The 15,555-nt window shown below is 49.2% G+C and overlaps 1 protein-coding gene across 1 annotated transcript in view; it reads right to left on the bottom strand.

Moving 5' to 3' along the window:
• Nucleotides 1–7,025: 7,025 nt before the first annotated feature.
• FBLN7 (fibulin 7) overlaps nt 7,026–15,555 on the bottom strand; it is a 48,723-nt gene continuing 40,193 nt past the window's right edge. Inside the window, exons 4-8 of the mRNA XM_036874083.1 lie at nt 14,646–14,771; nt 11,809–11,946; nt 10,661–10,798; nt 9,805–9,943; nt 7,026–8,383 (exon numbers count right to left, since the gene is read on the bottom strand). Of these exons, the coding sequence (XP_036729978.1) occupies nt 8,011–8,383; nt 9,805–9,943; nt 10,661–10,798; nt 11,809–11,946; nt 14,646–14,771 (914 nt within the window). The 3' untranslated portion in view covers nt 7,026–8,010. The remainder of the gene's footprint in view (nt 8,384–9,804; nt 9,944–10,660; nt 10,799–11,808; nt 11,947–14,645; nt 14,772–15,555) is intronic.

The raw sequence follows: 15,555 nt of genomic DNA, 5'->3' as shown, positions 1-15,555 counted from the left end.
ACCACATTATCTCATGTAACAGGAAGTCCAGAGGCAGGAAAGTTTCCAGGGTTATTTTGATTGGGACCCCAGCTCCATTTGGCTCTGCCTTTCACCAGGAGGCTTTTTCCTTATACTAGCTTCTTTCATTGTCCATAAAATGGTTTCCAGCAGCAACTGTGATGACATATTCCCTCTTATTCAGTGGAAGATAGAGACCTTTCCAACCATGTAATAAGAAAGCCCTTCCCTTCATTCTGCCTGGGACATTCACTGTGGTTGCCTTGGAGCCTGAAGGGTGGGTGGTGCGTGATCGCCTTCCCCTGAGTCACAGGCTGGAATGAGGAGTGTATTGGTTTACTAGGGCTGCCATCACAAAGGACCCAAGACACAATTATGGAGGCTAGAAGTCTGAGATCAAGGTGTCAGCAAGGCTGAGTTCTGAGGCCTCCTTGGCTTGTAGATGGCTGTCTTCTCCTCCCTCTGTGTGTGTCTGTTTCCTAATCTCTTTTTATAAAGACACCAGTCCTGTTGGATTAGAGCCCACCCTAATGGCCTCATGTAAACTTAATTAGCTCTTTAAAGACCCTATTTCCCAATACAATCACATTGAGGTACTAGGGGTTAGGATTTCAACATCAGAATTGGGGTGTGGGTACCCAGTTCAACTCATAACAAGGAGGGAAGGGGCTCTGGGCAAAACAGGTTTCTTTTTGGAAGGTGGGAAAGGGAAATGGATATTGGATGGGCAACCAACAGGCTTCATGCTATGGGGAGAGACAGAAAACAGGTAAACAAATATGATCATTTCAGATAGTGAAAAGTACTTCTGAAGAAAGCGGAACAGGGAAAGGTAATCAAGAGGGATGGCAGATGGGTGAGCAGTATTGGCGAGGGCAGCTGGGACGGCCTCTCTGGGGAGGGGACTTTTGAACCCACCCAAGTGGAGACCAGAATGAGGAGCAGAGCAAGGAGGAAACGGCAGATCCAGAAGCCCCAGGGTAGGAATGAGCTTGGCAGAGTCCAGGGGAAGAAAGGAGGCTGGTGCATCTGGAAGCATCACAAGCAGTGGTCCAGGAGGTCAGCAGGGGCCAGCTCACTCAGGGCTCTGGGATTTGGGGTTGCCCGCTAAGATCCGGCTGCCCTCAGGGAAACAGGGCTCATGATTGAACATGGAATGTGTTGAATTTCCACGTGGCCAAGTAACTCTGCAGAGATACACCTGTCCCGTGGGCAGACTCCAAACCACTGTAAGACCAGCATTGGAGTGAGAAAGACCCCTTAGAGGATGGTGCCCTTTCTCCAGCTTCCAAGGCCCAGTCCCCAACCAAGTTTGGCACTGCCTGCCAGCTGAAGGCAGGAAGGGAGGAACGAGTACATAGCTCATCTTAGCCCACAGGACTCTGGCAAGGGGTGAGGAACAAAACAAACTCTCCCTATGATGGAACTTGATGGCTTGGGTGGGGAGGACAGATGAGTCTAAGAAACAGAGATCTTTATCTCCAGCACCACGTCTGACCACTCGACCAACTGTAAAGGGAAGGAAGGCGAGAGATACTGTCCAAGGGCCACCACATGACGGTTGTGAATCCTGGCTCAGGTCAGCAAGGTATACATACCATGGAGCCTGTTTTTCCTCTAAAAAGTGTATCTAAAGAGCTTCCTGGAGGTAAAGAACTAGATGGAGAAAATCTGATTTCTCATTTGAAGGTGGTGGTCAGACTCAGAAAATTCTGTCAGCCCAAACCCAGTTTTCACCAAGTCATACTCTCCTGTGTGCATGTCAGCTGACCTTCCCATGGCTTTGCCGATGCTGGATTTTGTTGGAAATGCTCCTTGTGAGAGTGAGTTTACCAGGAGATGGCTTGCATGTCCCACTAGAGTTCCCTAGTAAGAACCATTTCAATGCCAGCTCCTCCATGAACTGGTCCCAGCCCTTCCCTCGACCTCTGAGCTTGGTGAACCTGCAGCACCATGCCTGGGGACTTTAACTCTGTTTCTCCCATTGTCCCTGGTGAGATATGTGAAGATCTTATCTCCCAGCCTGAGTATAAACCCTGTCTTAGGCAGGGATCATCTGTTTGCAGAGAACACCCAAAAGGGCTATCTGATGAAACCCACAGGTCAGAAGCCGGATTTCAGGAGACACTGGAGCCCTAAGCAGGAAAGCAGGAGTGGCACGGTTAGAACATGGCCCTCATGGCCCTAAAATCCTTTGAAACCTCTCAGTTCAACTCAGTGAGGTCACTGGTCCATGTCCACTTCCCTTGACTCAGTGGCTGCTTGCGACTATGTCAGCCAACAGTGTGGCGGAGGTGACCCTACGTGACTTCCGAGGCTGGGTCATAAAGGCCATGCAGCTTCTACCTTGTTTTCTGGGACATGCACTCTAAGAGCCCTGAGCCGCCACGTCAGAAGTCTGCCTACTCTGAGGCCACCACGCTCTGAGAAAGCTAACCCACAAGGAGAGTCCAAGGACAGCTTTCCTGTTGTCAGTGCTAGTCTCCGAGTCATCCCAGCCAGGGCCAGACATGCAAGTGAGTGAATGACCCTTCAGGTAAGCCCAGCCCCCAGCCCAGGGGTCTTCCCAGCTGAGGGAGGTACAGACATTGTGGAGTAAATACAAACCACCCCGCTGTGCTCTGTCTGAATTCCTGACCCACAGAATTTATGAGCATAATAAAGTAATTGTTTTAAGCTGCTAAGTTTGGGGATATTTTATACAGCAGTAATAGAACACAAAAGGAGGCTCCCTCCCTGCAAGTTTCCTTTCTTCCCACGAAGAATCAGCATCATCGTCCTCTCTGTGTAGATGAGCCCAAGGTGGTCATCCCAGGCCTTGCTTTACATCACGACTTCCTTCAGACCCTTGAGATTCTGAGTCCTAATTCCAAACACCAGGAAATGAAATCTGACTGTCACCACACACGATCACAGTGTTTGCAACACCTAGGCTACATGGATGATATATCTATGTATACTTATGCATACAGTTAGTATATACTGACCACCCTCTTTTGCTGCCTTTATTTTCATAGCACTCATCCCTCTTTGAAATCACACACTTTTCTTGTGTATTTATATTATCTTCTCGCTTGCTATAGTGTAAGGGTATCATGAGGTCAGGGGCTCTGTCCATCTTCTCATCCATTGTATTCTGAACAACTGAAACAGTGCCTGGAACACTGTAGACATCCAGGAATATTTATGCAGCTTATAAACCCCTATAGATTTTCATTGTACAAGGTAAAAGTCATAGAAGTCCACTTTTCTCTCCCTGCAGTGTGAGCTTGGTGAAAGCTGAGTCAGTGGCTGGTGGACCCATTCAAGGCTGACCATGTCTCTCCTTGGGGCACATGCTCAGATGCCCAATAAACCAGTGACCATGACCATGCAGTTTATTGTGACCATGCAGGGATATTTTGTTTTTGGCTTATTTTCCTTTTAGTTTGCTAGTGTTGTAAGTATAACATTTTAAAAATAAGATGATTTTTTAAAGTTATCCCAAAACCTAGCTAACTTTCCATCCCTCAGGAGCCCGTGATCCAGTTGGCTTGTCCCTCATGTCTTCCTAGTGAATGTTGATTACTACTCAGAAGTCCAGGACAGGCGGGTGGGCTAGCTGTGGAATAGCCCTCCATTCAGGCTTCTCTCTCCTTCCAAAGGAGAGTCTGGTGGATGCACAGATGTGAGAACTGGGGACACCACTGGGGCCTTCTTTGGTTTTAGGGACACAAACTCTCATACATTGTTCGTGGGGAATAGAAGGTAGTATAATCCTTATGGAGGAAAAATTGGCCCTAGAGATAGAAAGGCAAAAATGCAAAAAGACAAGTGCATATTGTTGCAGTATTTTAATAGCAAAGGACTGGAAACAACCCAAATGTCAATCAAGGGTGACTGGTTGAATAAACAATGGTATGTCCTCATAATGGAGCATTTTATAGGAGAACATTCTATCTGGTTCTATGGGATAATATTCAATATACTGTTAAGGAAAAAAAGCAAGATCAAGGAAAGTGAAATGAATTAGTATGCTATCATTTATCATGTGTTTATATGTTTTTAAATGGAAGGGTAAAATGGAAAAAACTTGATTATCTATGGTAGAAGGAGGACATAGGGTGGAGGGGACTGGGTTAGTATATAGACTTCTCTGATTACAGCTCATTTTGTGAATTTGACTTTGGAACCATGTAAATAGTTTACACAATTCCTTTTAAAAATTAAAGTAAAAAAAGCAATCTCTAAAAATTTAAGGAAAACAAAGCGAATAACCATAACCCTGATTCAAGCTTGGGGCATAACCACAGAGAGAGGAACTAGTCCAAGTTATTTGATTGTACATCCTTAATAGCATGAACCCTAAGGACAAAAAGAACTGAGAAAGAAAAATCTTAACTGTTTTCGGTAATTTTTTGATGCTAATTTTGTTACCATTGCATTGTTATTCTGAGGATTTAAAACAATGTATAATTATTTTGGTGATTTTGAGAAGGAGGTCTTCAGAATGAGAGAAAGAAGAGCAGATGTAAGATCAATGAGGTTACATGAAAAACCCTGTACTCCTGAGCTGAATTGGAAGTATCAGTATAAACTCATGTAGTGTTTCTTCTTAAAACAAAACAAAACAAAATGAATAGTACTTATTTCCTAGCTCTTTCCACTAAAACCAAGAAATAATGACCAAACCACTACCAATGAGACCTCCTTACACTCAGATTTTGATCTCTAATGACCATTCCCCACTGAAAGGAACCAGGGATCCCTGGGTAAAAAAATTGATAACTTCAGGGCTGGAGCATAAAATATACAAGATGAGCTTGAAACATCTTGTCATACAAGATCACTACAAAACTCTTAAAGACCACTAGGGTCATGTCAAAAAGAATCAGCCAACTTGAAGCAGTTCACAAGAGCCAAAGAGGACAATCTGAGTGACAGGAAAGATAATAACTGCAATGGATTGAAACATACATATCAAATATGTTTAAACCATGAGTTCATAATGTATCCAATAAGAAAACAACTCTCCCTGGACAGCTTGGAAAGATGCCAGGGAACCACCTTGGAAACTGACAAAGGGGAAAAAGTCAAAAATGTATCCAGTCTTTCCTGTACAAACCAAACCTCAGGGTAACCAAATAACTGATGAAGTTTCTCTTTGTAAGGTATGCCAGCTAATAAACGAAGAAACAGCAGCACTAGAATATTATTTGCAACCCCTAAAGAAGTAGCGGATCTATGGAATAATCATCAATAGTTGCTAACATCAGAAAAGAGAGGCAACTGGAGATGATATGGCTCCCCCTGGAAGTACCTATCACCACCAATAAAGTAGTCTTGCGAAAATAAACCTAACTGGAGTCTGATTGAATTTCTAGATATAACTACTGATACATAAGAAATAAATAGGACAGAGGACCATGTTAAAAGACACTACAGACAATGTAAAGCAATTATGCTCCAATAAAAATATTAAAAAAAAAAAAGAAGACACTACAGAGACAGACTCAGGAAAACCCAGACTGTGAGAAATTCTATAGGACAAAGGACCTTCTAACAAGGACAAAGGAGGCTTCTTCCAACAAGCCTCCAGGTTATCTCAATATATGCTAAACCGTGAGAACCACTGCTACAGATTAGAGATTTAAGAAGTGAATCAACAAATTACAGAGCATGGACCTAATTCAAACAAAAAAATCACAGGCCACTCAGAAACTTGAACAATGACTAAATATTTGAAGGTATTAAGGAATTATTGCTGATTTTTTTAGGTATGATTGATTGATATTGAGGTTATGCTTTTTTAAAAGTTCTTAATGGTTTAGAGATAATGCTGAAATATTTACAGATGAAATGATATGAGGTCCAGGATCTGCTTCAAAATCATCGTGGGGTGGGGTGAGAGCAGAGATGAAGCAAGATTGGCTGTGAGTTGATTGTTGAAGCTGGTGATTTGGAAATGGGGTTCATTCTATTGTCTGTACTTTGGTATATGTTTGTAGTGGTACCTTATAAAAAGTTTTAGAAGCTCCTTGCCAAATAACATGAAACTGTATTACTTGGAAAGGGCTGCAAATTAATACCTGTTAACTGCTAGCTCTTCTGACCTAGCACAGATTTGAGCTATGAAAGGACACAGGAGAGGTTGGTTTCCATAAGGGAAAGTTGAAAGAGGCTAGAGAACAAGCTATCCCCCAGGGAAGAAGGGCCAGGCATAATCCACAAGAGGGTGGATTCAGGCAGGCATTCATAGGTGGGTACTGTAAGGGCTGGGGCTCAGCGTGGCATTTCATAAACGGGAAGCAGGTTTGATGATGGCAGATCTCGGTGATGCAAATCATTGGTTTCGCTTGACCTGTGTGGCATCCAAGTCATCATCCTACACAAGTTTGGGGGGAGGGGCACCTGCTCTGTAGTGCCCCCAAATCACTCCTTACCTGCTGGGAGGTAAGAGACTTGTCCTTCGGCACTACCCACCCTACCCCCGGCAAGAAGGAAGGTCACACACCTGCGACATACTTTCAGGAGCATGGCCATGCCTTGGGCCCGCCCACCTGGTGTTCTGCACAGGCGACAGGGTGGTGTGTGGGCTTCTGACCCATCACAGCACCATTTGGAAACACGAGGCCATGGATGATAGTTTTAATAACATCCTGTAACAACCCAGAGAAGCAGATGTGCCAGGCCCCTGTTCTGTTGTTGGAGAGATTACAGCTGAGCCCAGAGGAGGAGAAAAATGTCAGAAGCAACTCTTGACCATGTCTCACTCTTTGTCTGACATAATAACACAAAGAGAGGTGTCCTAGGAACCACCTTGATGTAGGGCTTGATCACTAAACTGTCATCATGCTTCCTCTGGCTCCACCTCACACCAAGGCCAATACAAAGAATTTTTCAATAGGATGTCGGTGATGAAATCGCACCTGGATGAACGTGCATTTCCTGACAGCTCAGCTAGCTTCTAAATTGTCACTTAAACAGTCTCCCCCACCCCACTCCCAGCCCCAGCAGGCATTTTTTTCCTCAGTCACCTGGAGGGCGTCACCCCTGGGCTCCTCCATCAGAAGTAGAAGGTCCTGGAATCAATGGCAATTCACAGGCATTTTCTCAAACTCTCCATGGCCAGATGTTGCCTTATCAATCTCCCATGTGGCCAAACCAAATTTCTACTGATAGAGCAATCCCAGCGTCACCTCTGTGTTTTCTTATTCATTTATCCCAGTGGGTTCAGCCTAGACAGGAAGAGGACCAGTTACCCCCCTCCTAGGAGGAACTGGGCTAGCTCACGGTCAGGAAAAGGCCAGGTGGGCAGGGAGGAGCCACAGACTTTATTTCTTCAGTTATAATACCAGGTTACGTTTTGAGATATGATTTCTCAAAAGGGAATTAATTCAGGCAAAATCTACACGTGAACATTGGTTCCTTGATCTGGATGAATCTGCACTGGGGTCCAGGCCCTGCCACGGCTCTCCGATGAGAAGGCTGGCAGGCGTGTCACGGAGGGGAATGCAGACAAGAACGTGCTGGGTCGTGGAAGGGAATCCTGCCCCCCCATCCCATGCCGCGTGCACAGGGGCATGATTTGACCCTCAGCATGACCAGAACTACTTCATAACAAGGCTTGACTATAACAATACAGGAGGCTGGACAATCATCTCAGACACATGCCGTAAGCTCTTCCCTCCCTAGCTAGTTCAAGCTCACAATGCCACTCAACACAGCAATTTGAAAAGCTGCCCATTCCTCTGTAAAAAAAAAAAAAAAAAAAAATTTGTGAAAGTGCATAATCTAAGAGGAGGGCCTTAAAGCAGAAAAACGTGTGATGGCAGTAGTTTGGGTTTTGGGGCTGCGCTTGGGTGCCACTTCCTGGGACAGAGTGCAGCGCTGCCCTAGGAACGTAGGGGACAGGCAGATGGGCAGTGGGCAGGGTGGGGAGAGATGTCTGTTGCAGTCAACGCCTGCAGCTGAGTCTTTGAGGAAGAGAAATGAGCCCAGATCGCTGCACACCGTGACCCCATGGCACCCTCAGAAGTCATAAGGGGACACAAAGATGGTGACCTTGGACACGTGGTTGGCCTGGAAGGAGCGGTCCAGGTATTCGGACATGTCAACATCCACCTCCAGTGTCTGAGGTCCCTCCAGGGTCTGAACCAGGATCAGCTCCCCTGTCTGGCGGTCCGAGCGCTGCATCACAAAGTGGCCGCGGCTGTTCCCACCCACGATCCCAAATCGCAGGCTGTTGGGTCCAGGCCGGCCGGGGGCCGAGGCCGTGGCCATGCGGAAGAGCGTGATGGGCGTCTTCAGGTTGGAGGGCAGAGAGAGGTAATGGAAGGAGATGGTCTTGGGCATGTGGCGGCAGGGCCTGCTGTCCATGGGGCAGGGGTTCCGTTCACACTGGCTGGAACAGAGAGGCAAAACGTAGGGAGCCGTCAGCCTTGGGGGAAGTCAGGAGGGGCTGCTCTGACCGGCCCACCCGCCCTCCTGCAGAGGCCACTGGAGTGACCCTTCCAGCCATGGGTCCCTCGCCACGGGCGCTCCAGAGCCACAGGCCAGTGAGTGTGGCTGGCGTCAGGCCTGGCCATGACTCACCTGTATATGTATGTCCGGGTGTGCATGCATGTTTATATATGCTATTACTACCGTTTTTACAGAAAAATAAAGCCGGGGAAGATTAAATAACAATGGTGCTGGCATTCAAACCAGGTGCCCATCCTACACGTGCTGAGACCCCAGCAGTTAGCTGGCAACGTCCTGGATTGTGGTTCTCCACATGTGGTAGGCTTTCTAAACACCCAGTGTCTGTTCTTTTTTTTTGGGGGGCGCACCCCACGGCTTTTGGGATCTTAGCTCCCTGACCAGGGATCAAACCCGGGTCACGGTAGTGAAAGCGCCAAGTCCTAACCGCTGGACCACCAGGGAGTTCCCCCAGTGTTCACTCTTAAAGCAGGACATCCTGTCTTCCTCAGGCATGTGGAGCCAGGGGTCGTGTGGAAGTGCTTTGATAGTTTTCTACCTTGTCCAACACAGGAGACAGATGCAATTTAGTGATTTTGGTGACTCAGATCGTCACCATTAAGGAGGTCAAATAGCACTTCCAGATGTTAATCAGGGATATCCCCAAAGGCTCTGACATACAGGTCTCTCTGTCCCTTCACTACGTGACACCGGAGGAAGATCTTCACTCTCAGTGAATAACTGCCACTCTTCAGCGCCACCGACTTTCATGCTGCTTCTAATCTGCTTTAGCCTTAAAAGCAATTCTGGCAGCTAAACGAGTGAGGTCAATGCATTCTAAAGACAATCTAAGGCTCCTGTGATCTCTTTCTCAGAAGAAAACATGTGTACTTTGTGATAGCTGTAGTTATTCTCCTTAAAAGCCTGTCTCCCACCTTTTGAAAAAAAAATAAAGTCTGTTAGGTGCTGAGGTTACTAGAAATCGAACTTCCTAGTAGCAGTGGAAAAGCAGAGTAATATAATGCAAAGTGTACAGTTACCTTGTGAACACAGGAAATGATCCTCTCCTGAACCTGTGTAACAGATACCTGCCTCCTGGCCGCCTCACCATGGCCCTCTTGGCCTCCCTGTCAGCAGGGAAGCTCTCAGAACATCATTCTTAACTGCGCAGGGCAGCAGTGCATTCAATGCAACCTCTAAAGGGAGACGGGAGCTCTGAGAAGCCAGCCTCCTGGCTTCGTGCCTTTCATCAGACATAACTGTACCTTCTCCCAAGACCATCTAGGAAGAATGCAGCCCAGCCCCCCAGGAGGCCTGGGTGAGGGATGTACGTGCTCAGCCATGGGTGGCCCTGGCTATACTCACAATGGAGAGGTCTTCACGTAGCTCACGTTGCCGCTGCCCTCGGGGCACTCGGGGCTGACGCACTGGAAGCCTCCACCCGTGTTGATGCACACGGTACCCCGGGGGCACATGTGCTGCGGGCTCACACACTCATCGACATCTGAAATACCGGACACCCAGTGAGGGTGAAGATCCCCCGACACCCCACCCCCTCCATCACTGATGGGACTACATGAATGGCCCCACAGGCATTGGAATGAGGTGCTCCACACGCAGTGAACTTTCCAAATACCCAATGCTGATTCTTAAAACTGGAAGTCCGGTCGTCCTTAACCATTTGAAATCCAGATCTGGTGGAAGTGCTGGGGAACTCCCCTCCCTGGATCCCATCCTCCTCCCCCGGCCATGACAGGTTACAGAGGTGCTGGAGGGCACGGACGAGTGTTACTGGTCACAGCACTTCTCTCAGACCTGCCGCCTCCTCAGCCAGAGGGCCCAGGAGTCTGCCCTCCGTGGCTCATATCATGCCCTTTATATGTTCTCTGCTCCCTTCACACGTGAGTTCCCGGGCTGGAGGCTGGGTTTCTTCCCAACCTCCACATAACCCTACGTGGGCCTTCATGAATACTTGTGGGATGGAAGGATGGATGGATGGATGGATGATGGGTGATGGCTGTCTGGATGCTTTCTCCCTCTAGTCCCAGGTGACCCACTCCTCTGAGCCCCGCAGTGGAGCCCCACTAGGACGTCACTGGGGAGCTGCCTGTTCTCTCAGGTTCCATGTCAGCCCATGGAGGAGCCCTCTGCCCTCTCCTCCTCCCCCCGTAGTTCAGAGCCATAGTCTGGGACCACCTGCCTCTGCCACGGCCTCACTCACCCTCACAGCTCTTGCCATCGGCCAGGGTCCGGTATCCGCTGGGGCAGGCACAGCGGTAGGAGCCAGGGGTGTTCACACAGGCGTGCATGCAGAGCCGGGAGCGCCCCTCCTGTCCGTAGAGCTCGCATTCATTCACATCTGGGGACAGAAATGCCCAGTATGACTCCAGGAGCCACCAGGCGGGCGGCCACTAACCATGACCCAGGATGGCTGCTGTGTCACCATCTCTGTCAGCTGTGGCTAACTGGCTGGGTCGGGTGTGGCCACCAAGCCGTATCCCCGGCAGGGCATGCAGGAGCGCTCCCCTTTCTCCCAAGCCAAGGACCCTGAGGGCTGCAGGGAGGAGTCAGGGAGCTGATGTAGCCGACCTTAGGCCAGCTCCTCTAAGGCCGATGACTACCTGGGGAGACCCTGCAGAGGCTGTCAAGTCAGGCCCAGCAGCCCAGGGAGGAAGGCGTGGGGCTGCAGACCTAGACTCCCACCCTGGTTCCCAGCCGCACCTTAACCCTCCTCATCTTTAGGAGTGGTGTAAGAGGGTTTCTGCTGCTGTAAAATGAGGCTGTTGGCACCAAACGGCCAATTCTTAGGTTTGAACCAATGGTTTGAGTTGTTTTCAGAAGGAACTTCGATAATCGGGAGAGGTTTGCAAAAGTGGGCCAGTCAGTAAAGCTAAGCCGAGAGGGGACCAGAGAATGAGCCCAGGCCCCTGCACAGCTCCGGGGGGGCGGAGTGCGGGGAGCGAGGGGGCTGTCTACGGTCACAGCGACTCTAGCTCCTCCCTGCCACCTGCCCTGCGATCCCAGCCAAGAGGGAGCGGATAAGGGACCTGAAGGCTCTCCTAGACGAGTGTGCGTGACCGGGGGGAGACCGGGGACCCCTGGCTGCTTTCTCTACAGTCTGGTTTACTTAGGACAGCCCCTAATGTCTTCGCACTAGCTGTGTCCTAGCACCCATCTGCGCCACACTTACCTAAGCCGCAAGGTGGGCGGGCCTTTCTGAGACCACGCCCAGGAAGCCACCCGCCCGCGCGCACTCGGCCCCTGGGCGAGGGCGGGGTGCGCCCGGGAGGGCTGCAGGTGGGCGCTCCTCTCCCCGCAACCCCAGCGTCCCCCCTTCCGCCTCCCTTCCCCGGCCGAGCCCGCGCCTACCCTGGCAGACGCTGTCGCCGGCGGCGCCGCTCAGGTGGAATCCGGCCTCGCAGCTGCAGTGCTGCGTCCGCTCCACCTGCGCGCATCGCGGCGCGCGGCTGAAGGCGGGGTCCCCCTCCTCGCTGCCCTCGAGGGCGACTGCGGGGAGAAGACACCCTTAGGGCCGGGCCCGGCGCACCTGGGCCTGACCTTGGAGGAGCCCCGAGATCGGGGCGTGGCCCCTTCTCAGAGCTTACTCTGGAGTAGGGAAAGGAAAGGCACGGAATTAACCGAAACCCAGCCGTCGGTCCAGGGCCCACCGGAAGGGGCGAAGGACAGGGGACGCACCCGAATAGAACGACGCACGAAAAGCAGGCCACACAACTGCACCCTGAGGGCCACAGTGCCGTTAAATCCGCGTTTCACTTACAAAGGCTTAAAACACCAAAATTCTAGCCGTGATCACTGTAGTTGAAAACTATGCAGCTTATCGAAATAATGCCATTTGCAGCCACATGGATGGACCTCGAGATTGTCATAGTGAAGTAAGTCAGACACCGAGAGACAAATATCATATGGTATCGCTTATATGTGGAATCTAAAAAAAGGGTGCAAATGAACTTATTTACAAAACAGAAATAGAGTGACAGATGTAGAAAACAAACTTCTGGTTACCAAGGGGGAAGGAGGGAGGGATAAATTGGGAGATTGGAATTAACATATACACACTACTATATATAAAACAGATAACTAATAAGGACCTACTGTATAGCACAGGGAACTCTACTCAATACTCTGTAATGGCCTATATAGGAAAAGACTCTAAAAAAGAGTGGATATATGTATATGTATAACTGATTCAGTTTGCTGTACAGCAGAAACTAACACAACATTGTAAATCAACTATACTCCAGTAAAAATTAATTAAAAAAAAAACTATGGAGCTTAAAACACTACTTCTTTTTCAGGGTTCTTTTTTGTATTTTTTTTTTTTTTCGCTTTTTTTTTTTTTTTTTTAAAGGAGCACTATTTTTTTTTAATTAATTAATTAATTATTTATTTATTTATTTTTGCTGTGTTGGGTCTTCGTTGCTGTGTGAGGGCTTTCTCCAGTTGCAGCAAGTGGGGGCCACTCCTCATCGCGGTGCGCGGGCCCCTCACTATCGCGGCCTCTCCGGCTGCGGAGCACAGGCTCCAGGTGCGCAGGCTCAGTAGTTGTGGCTCACGGGCCTAGCCGCTCCGCGGCATGTGGGATCCTCCCAGACCAGGGCTCGAACCCATGTCCCCCGCATTGGCAGGCAGATCCTCAACCACTGCGCCACCTGGGAAGCCCCTTTTTTGTATTTTTAAAATACTTTCCTAAAGTGTTTAAGCTTTTTGTTTGTTGTAACTAAGAACATAAATCAATTTTCTTATCAGAAAAAAAGTGTTAGTTTTTGAAAGTTTTCAAAGGATTGAGAGCTCTCATATGGTCAGAAGAGACGGCAAAGGAATCGGTGGTAGGGCTTCCCTGGTGGCGCAGTGGTTGAGAGTCTGCCTGCCAATGCAGGGGACACAGGTTCGAGCCCTGGTCTGGGAAGATCCCACATGCCACGGAGCAACTAGGCCCGTGAGCCACAAGTACTGAGCCTGCGCGTCTGGAGCCTGTGCTCCGCAACAAGAGAGGCCGCGATAGTGAGAGGCCCGTGCACCGTGATGAAGAGTGGCCCCCACTTACCACAACTAGAGAAAGCCCTCGCACAGAAACGAAGACCCAACACAGCCATAAATAAATAAATAAATAAATAGGGGGGAGAAGCTGTGAGGCTGCCAAGAAGGCCCTGTTTCCACACAGGGCAGCCCCAGGGACAGGCGCTGTCAGGGGGCCTCTGGGCTCTTCCTGAGAAAGTGCCCAGCAGGGTGACTCAGCTGAACGGAATCAAGACACATTAAGCAGCAGATCTCTGGGGACAACATTTAAACCTGACCTTGAGCTGGGTCCAATGCAAGGATATCAAGTATTGACAAAGCTTGTACTCTCTAGACACCAATTCTTACCGCCCCCCCCCCCCCCACCAAGATTCCACTCAGAAATCAAGACAGTCAGACAGGATACTTCAGGCTTTTCTGGCAAAGGAATAAGACATCTTTAGGTTTTGACTTTTTTTTTTTTTGACTTCATGGCATGCAGGCTCTTAGTTCCCTGACCAGGGATCGAACCTGTGCCCCCTGAAGTGGAAGCATGGAGTCTCAACCGCTGGACCGCCAGGGAAGTCCTGGTTTTGATTTTCTTATATAAGAAATGTTGGCTGCAGCATAGTGTAGAACCGCCACCCATCCGCCATAGATTCCTTATCATTGGATTTTCTTGGCACCTGCAAAAACAGCCACAGTGTGACAGCTAGACCTTCAGGCTGGACAAATGTTGAGACTCGAGTGTGGGTCATAACCTCATCACCAGTCGAACGTCTAGTTCATCCAGCTCTGAAAATACTTTGGCCTGTGTCAGTAACTACGAATTTTGCAGGATGTGATAAGAGCGTCTGCAGGAGAAGCTGTTTTGCTGACGTGCAGAGGAAAAGTCAACCATGTGAAGGTGACAGCAAGGAAGCTTCTCAGGCCAAGTTCCCAATCTGGAAGGTTTTCAGGGTGGGGTCAGTCCTTCCACTTGCATTTTCTTCCATAAGAAGGATCAAAACTCTGGTTCCACAAAAGAACTAAACGCCATCCCAAATAACCACTTCAGGGAACCAGAGGGATCCTTGGATGTAAAACAGAGAGGACATCCCGCCTGGTCTGCCTTTGGTGACCCATGACTGGGGTCCTACTTCTCTCTCTGCAGCAGACCGTCCTCCCCCAGCCCCACAGCCGCTACGTACCAGTCTGGGCCTGATGCTGACAGCGGCTCCCTGTCCTTCCCGGAGGACAAATGCATTTGTACTGGTTGACACCTTCCACACACGTGCCACCATTCTGACAAGGCTGGCTGGAGCATTCGCTGATATCTAGGAAAATAAATAAGTTTCAGATACAGGTATGTGAGTTCTAATTCTAAAATGAACAAACAGAAAACAAAGATGGGGTCACTTTCTTTCCATGGCAGGATGACTCCAGTTTGTGACCTCCCCACTCTGCCCATGCCACGGCCCCTCCCAGCAAGAGCAAGAGCTGGGAGGGGGCCAGTGGGGCTGAGATGTCGCCTACCCTCATTCAGCAGGCCACGGACCCTGGCACACGCTGCGCCCACCTGGAGCTCTACCTGTGGGAGCTGGCCCATCACCCAGCTGTGTTCCACCCAGAGGCACCATTTTCTAATTTGCAGTGTAGACGCTGTAGCGGGGCAGAGGCAACTACCTGTGGCCCGTGCCCACATTGCCTTTTCATCGAGCCTTACAGCCCCCCAACTCTGCCCCTATCAACCAGCACCCAGGTAGAACACCTTCTGAACAAGAACTCAATTCAGAGGGTTATAAGAGAGAGGGGTGGCCCATCAGAATGTCCAGGGATGGGGAAAATGAACTCTTTCCAAATTCCCACCCAGACACCCTCCTGTGCTCATTATTTCCTGTGCGACCAGGGAGGAGTTAATCTTGACCTTGACATTTCCTTAATGTTGGAAAAGGGAAATGTTCTTTGCTTATATACACAACGGTCCTGTGGAAAATATAGAGAGAGATATATTCAACGTGTTTAAAATTGTAATAGGTTTAGGGACTTCCCTGGCGGTCCAGTAGTTAGGACTCGGCGCTTTCACTGCCGGGGGCCCAGGTTCAATCCCTGGTCGGGGAA

This window comes from Balaenoptera musculus, chromosome 13, assembly GCF_009873245.2.
Source record: "Balaenoptera musculus isolate JJ_BM4_2016_0621 chromosome 13, mBalMus1.pri.v3, whole genome shotgun sequence".
Lineage (NCBI taxonomy): Eukaryota > Metazoa > Chordata > Mammalia > Artiodactyla > Balaenopteridae > Balaenoptera > Balaenoptera musculus.
Note: the sequence above shows the minus strand (reverse complement) of the source record. Positions and strands in the feature narration are given on the sequence as shown.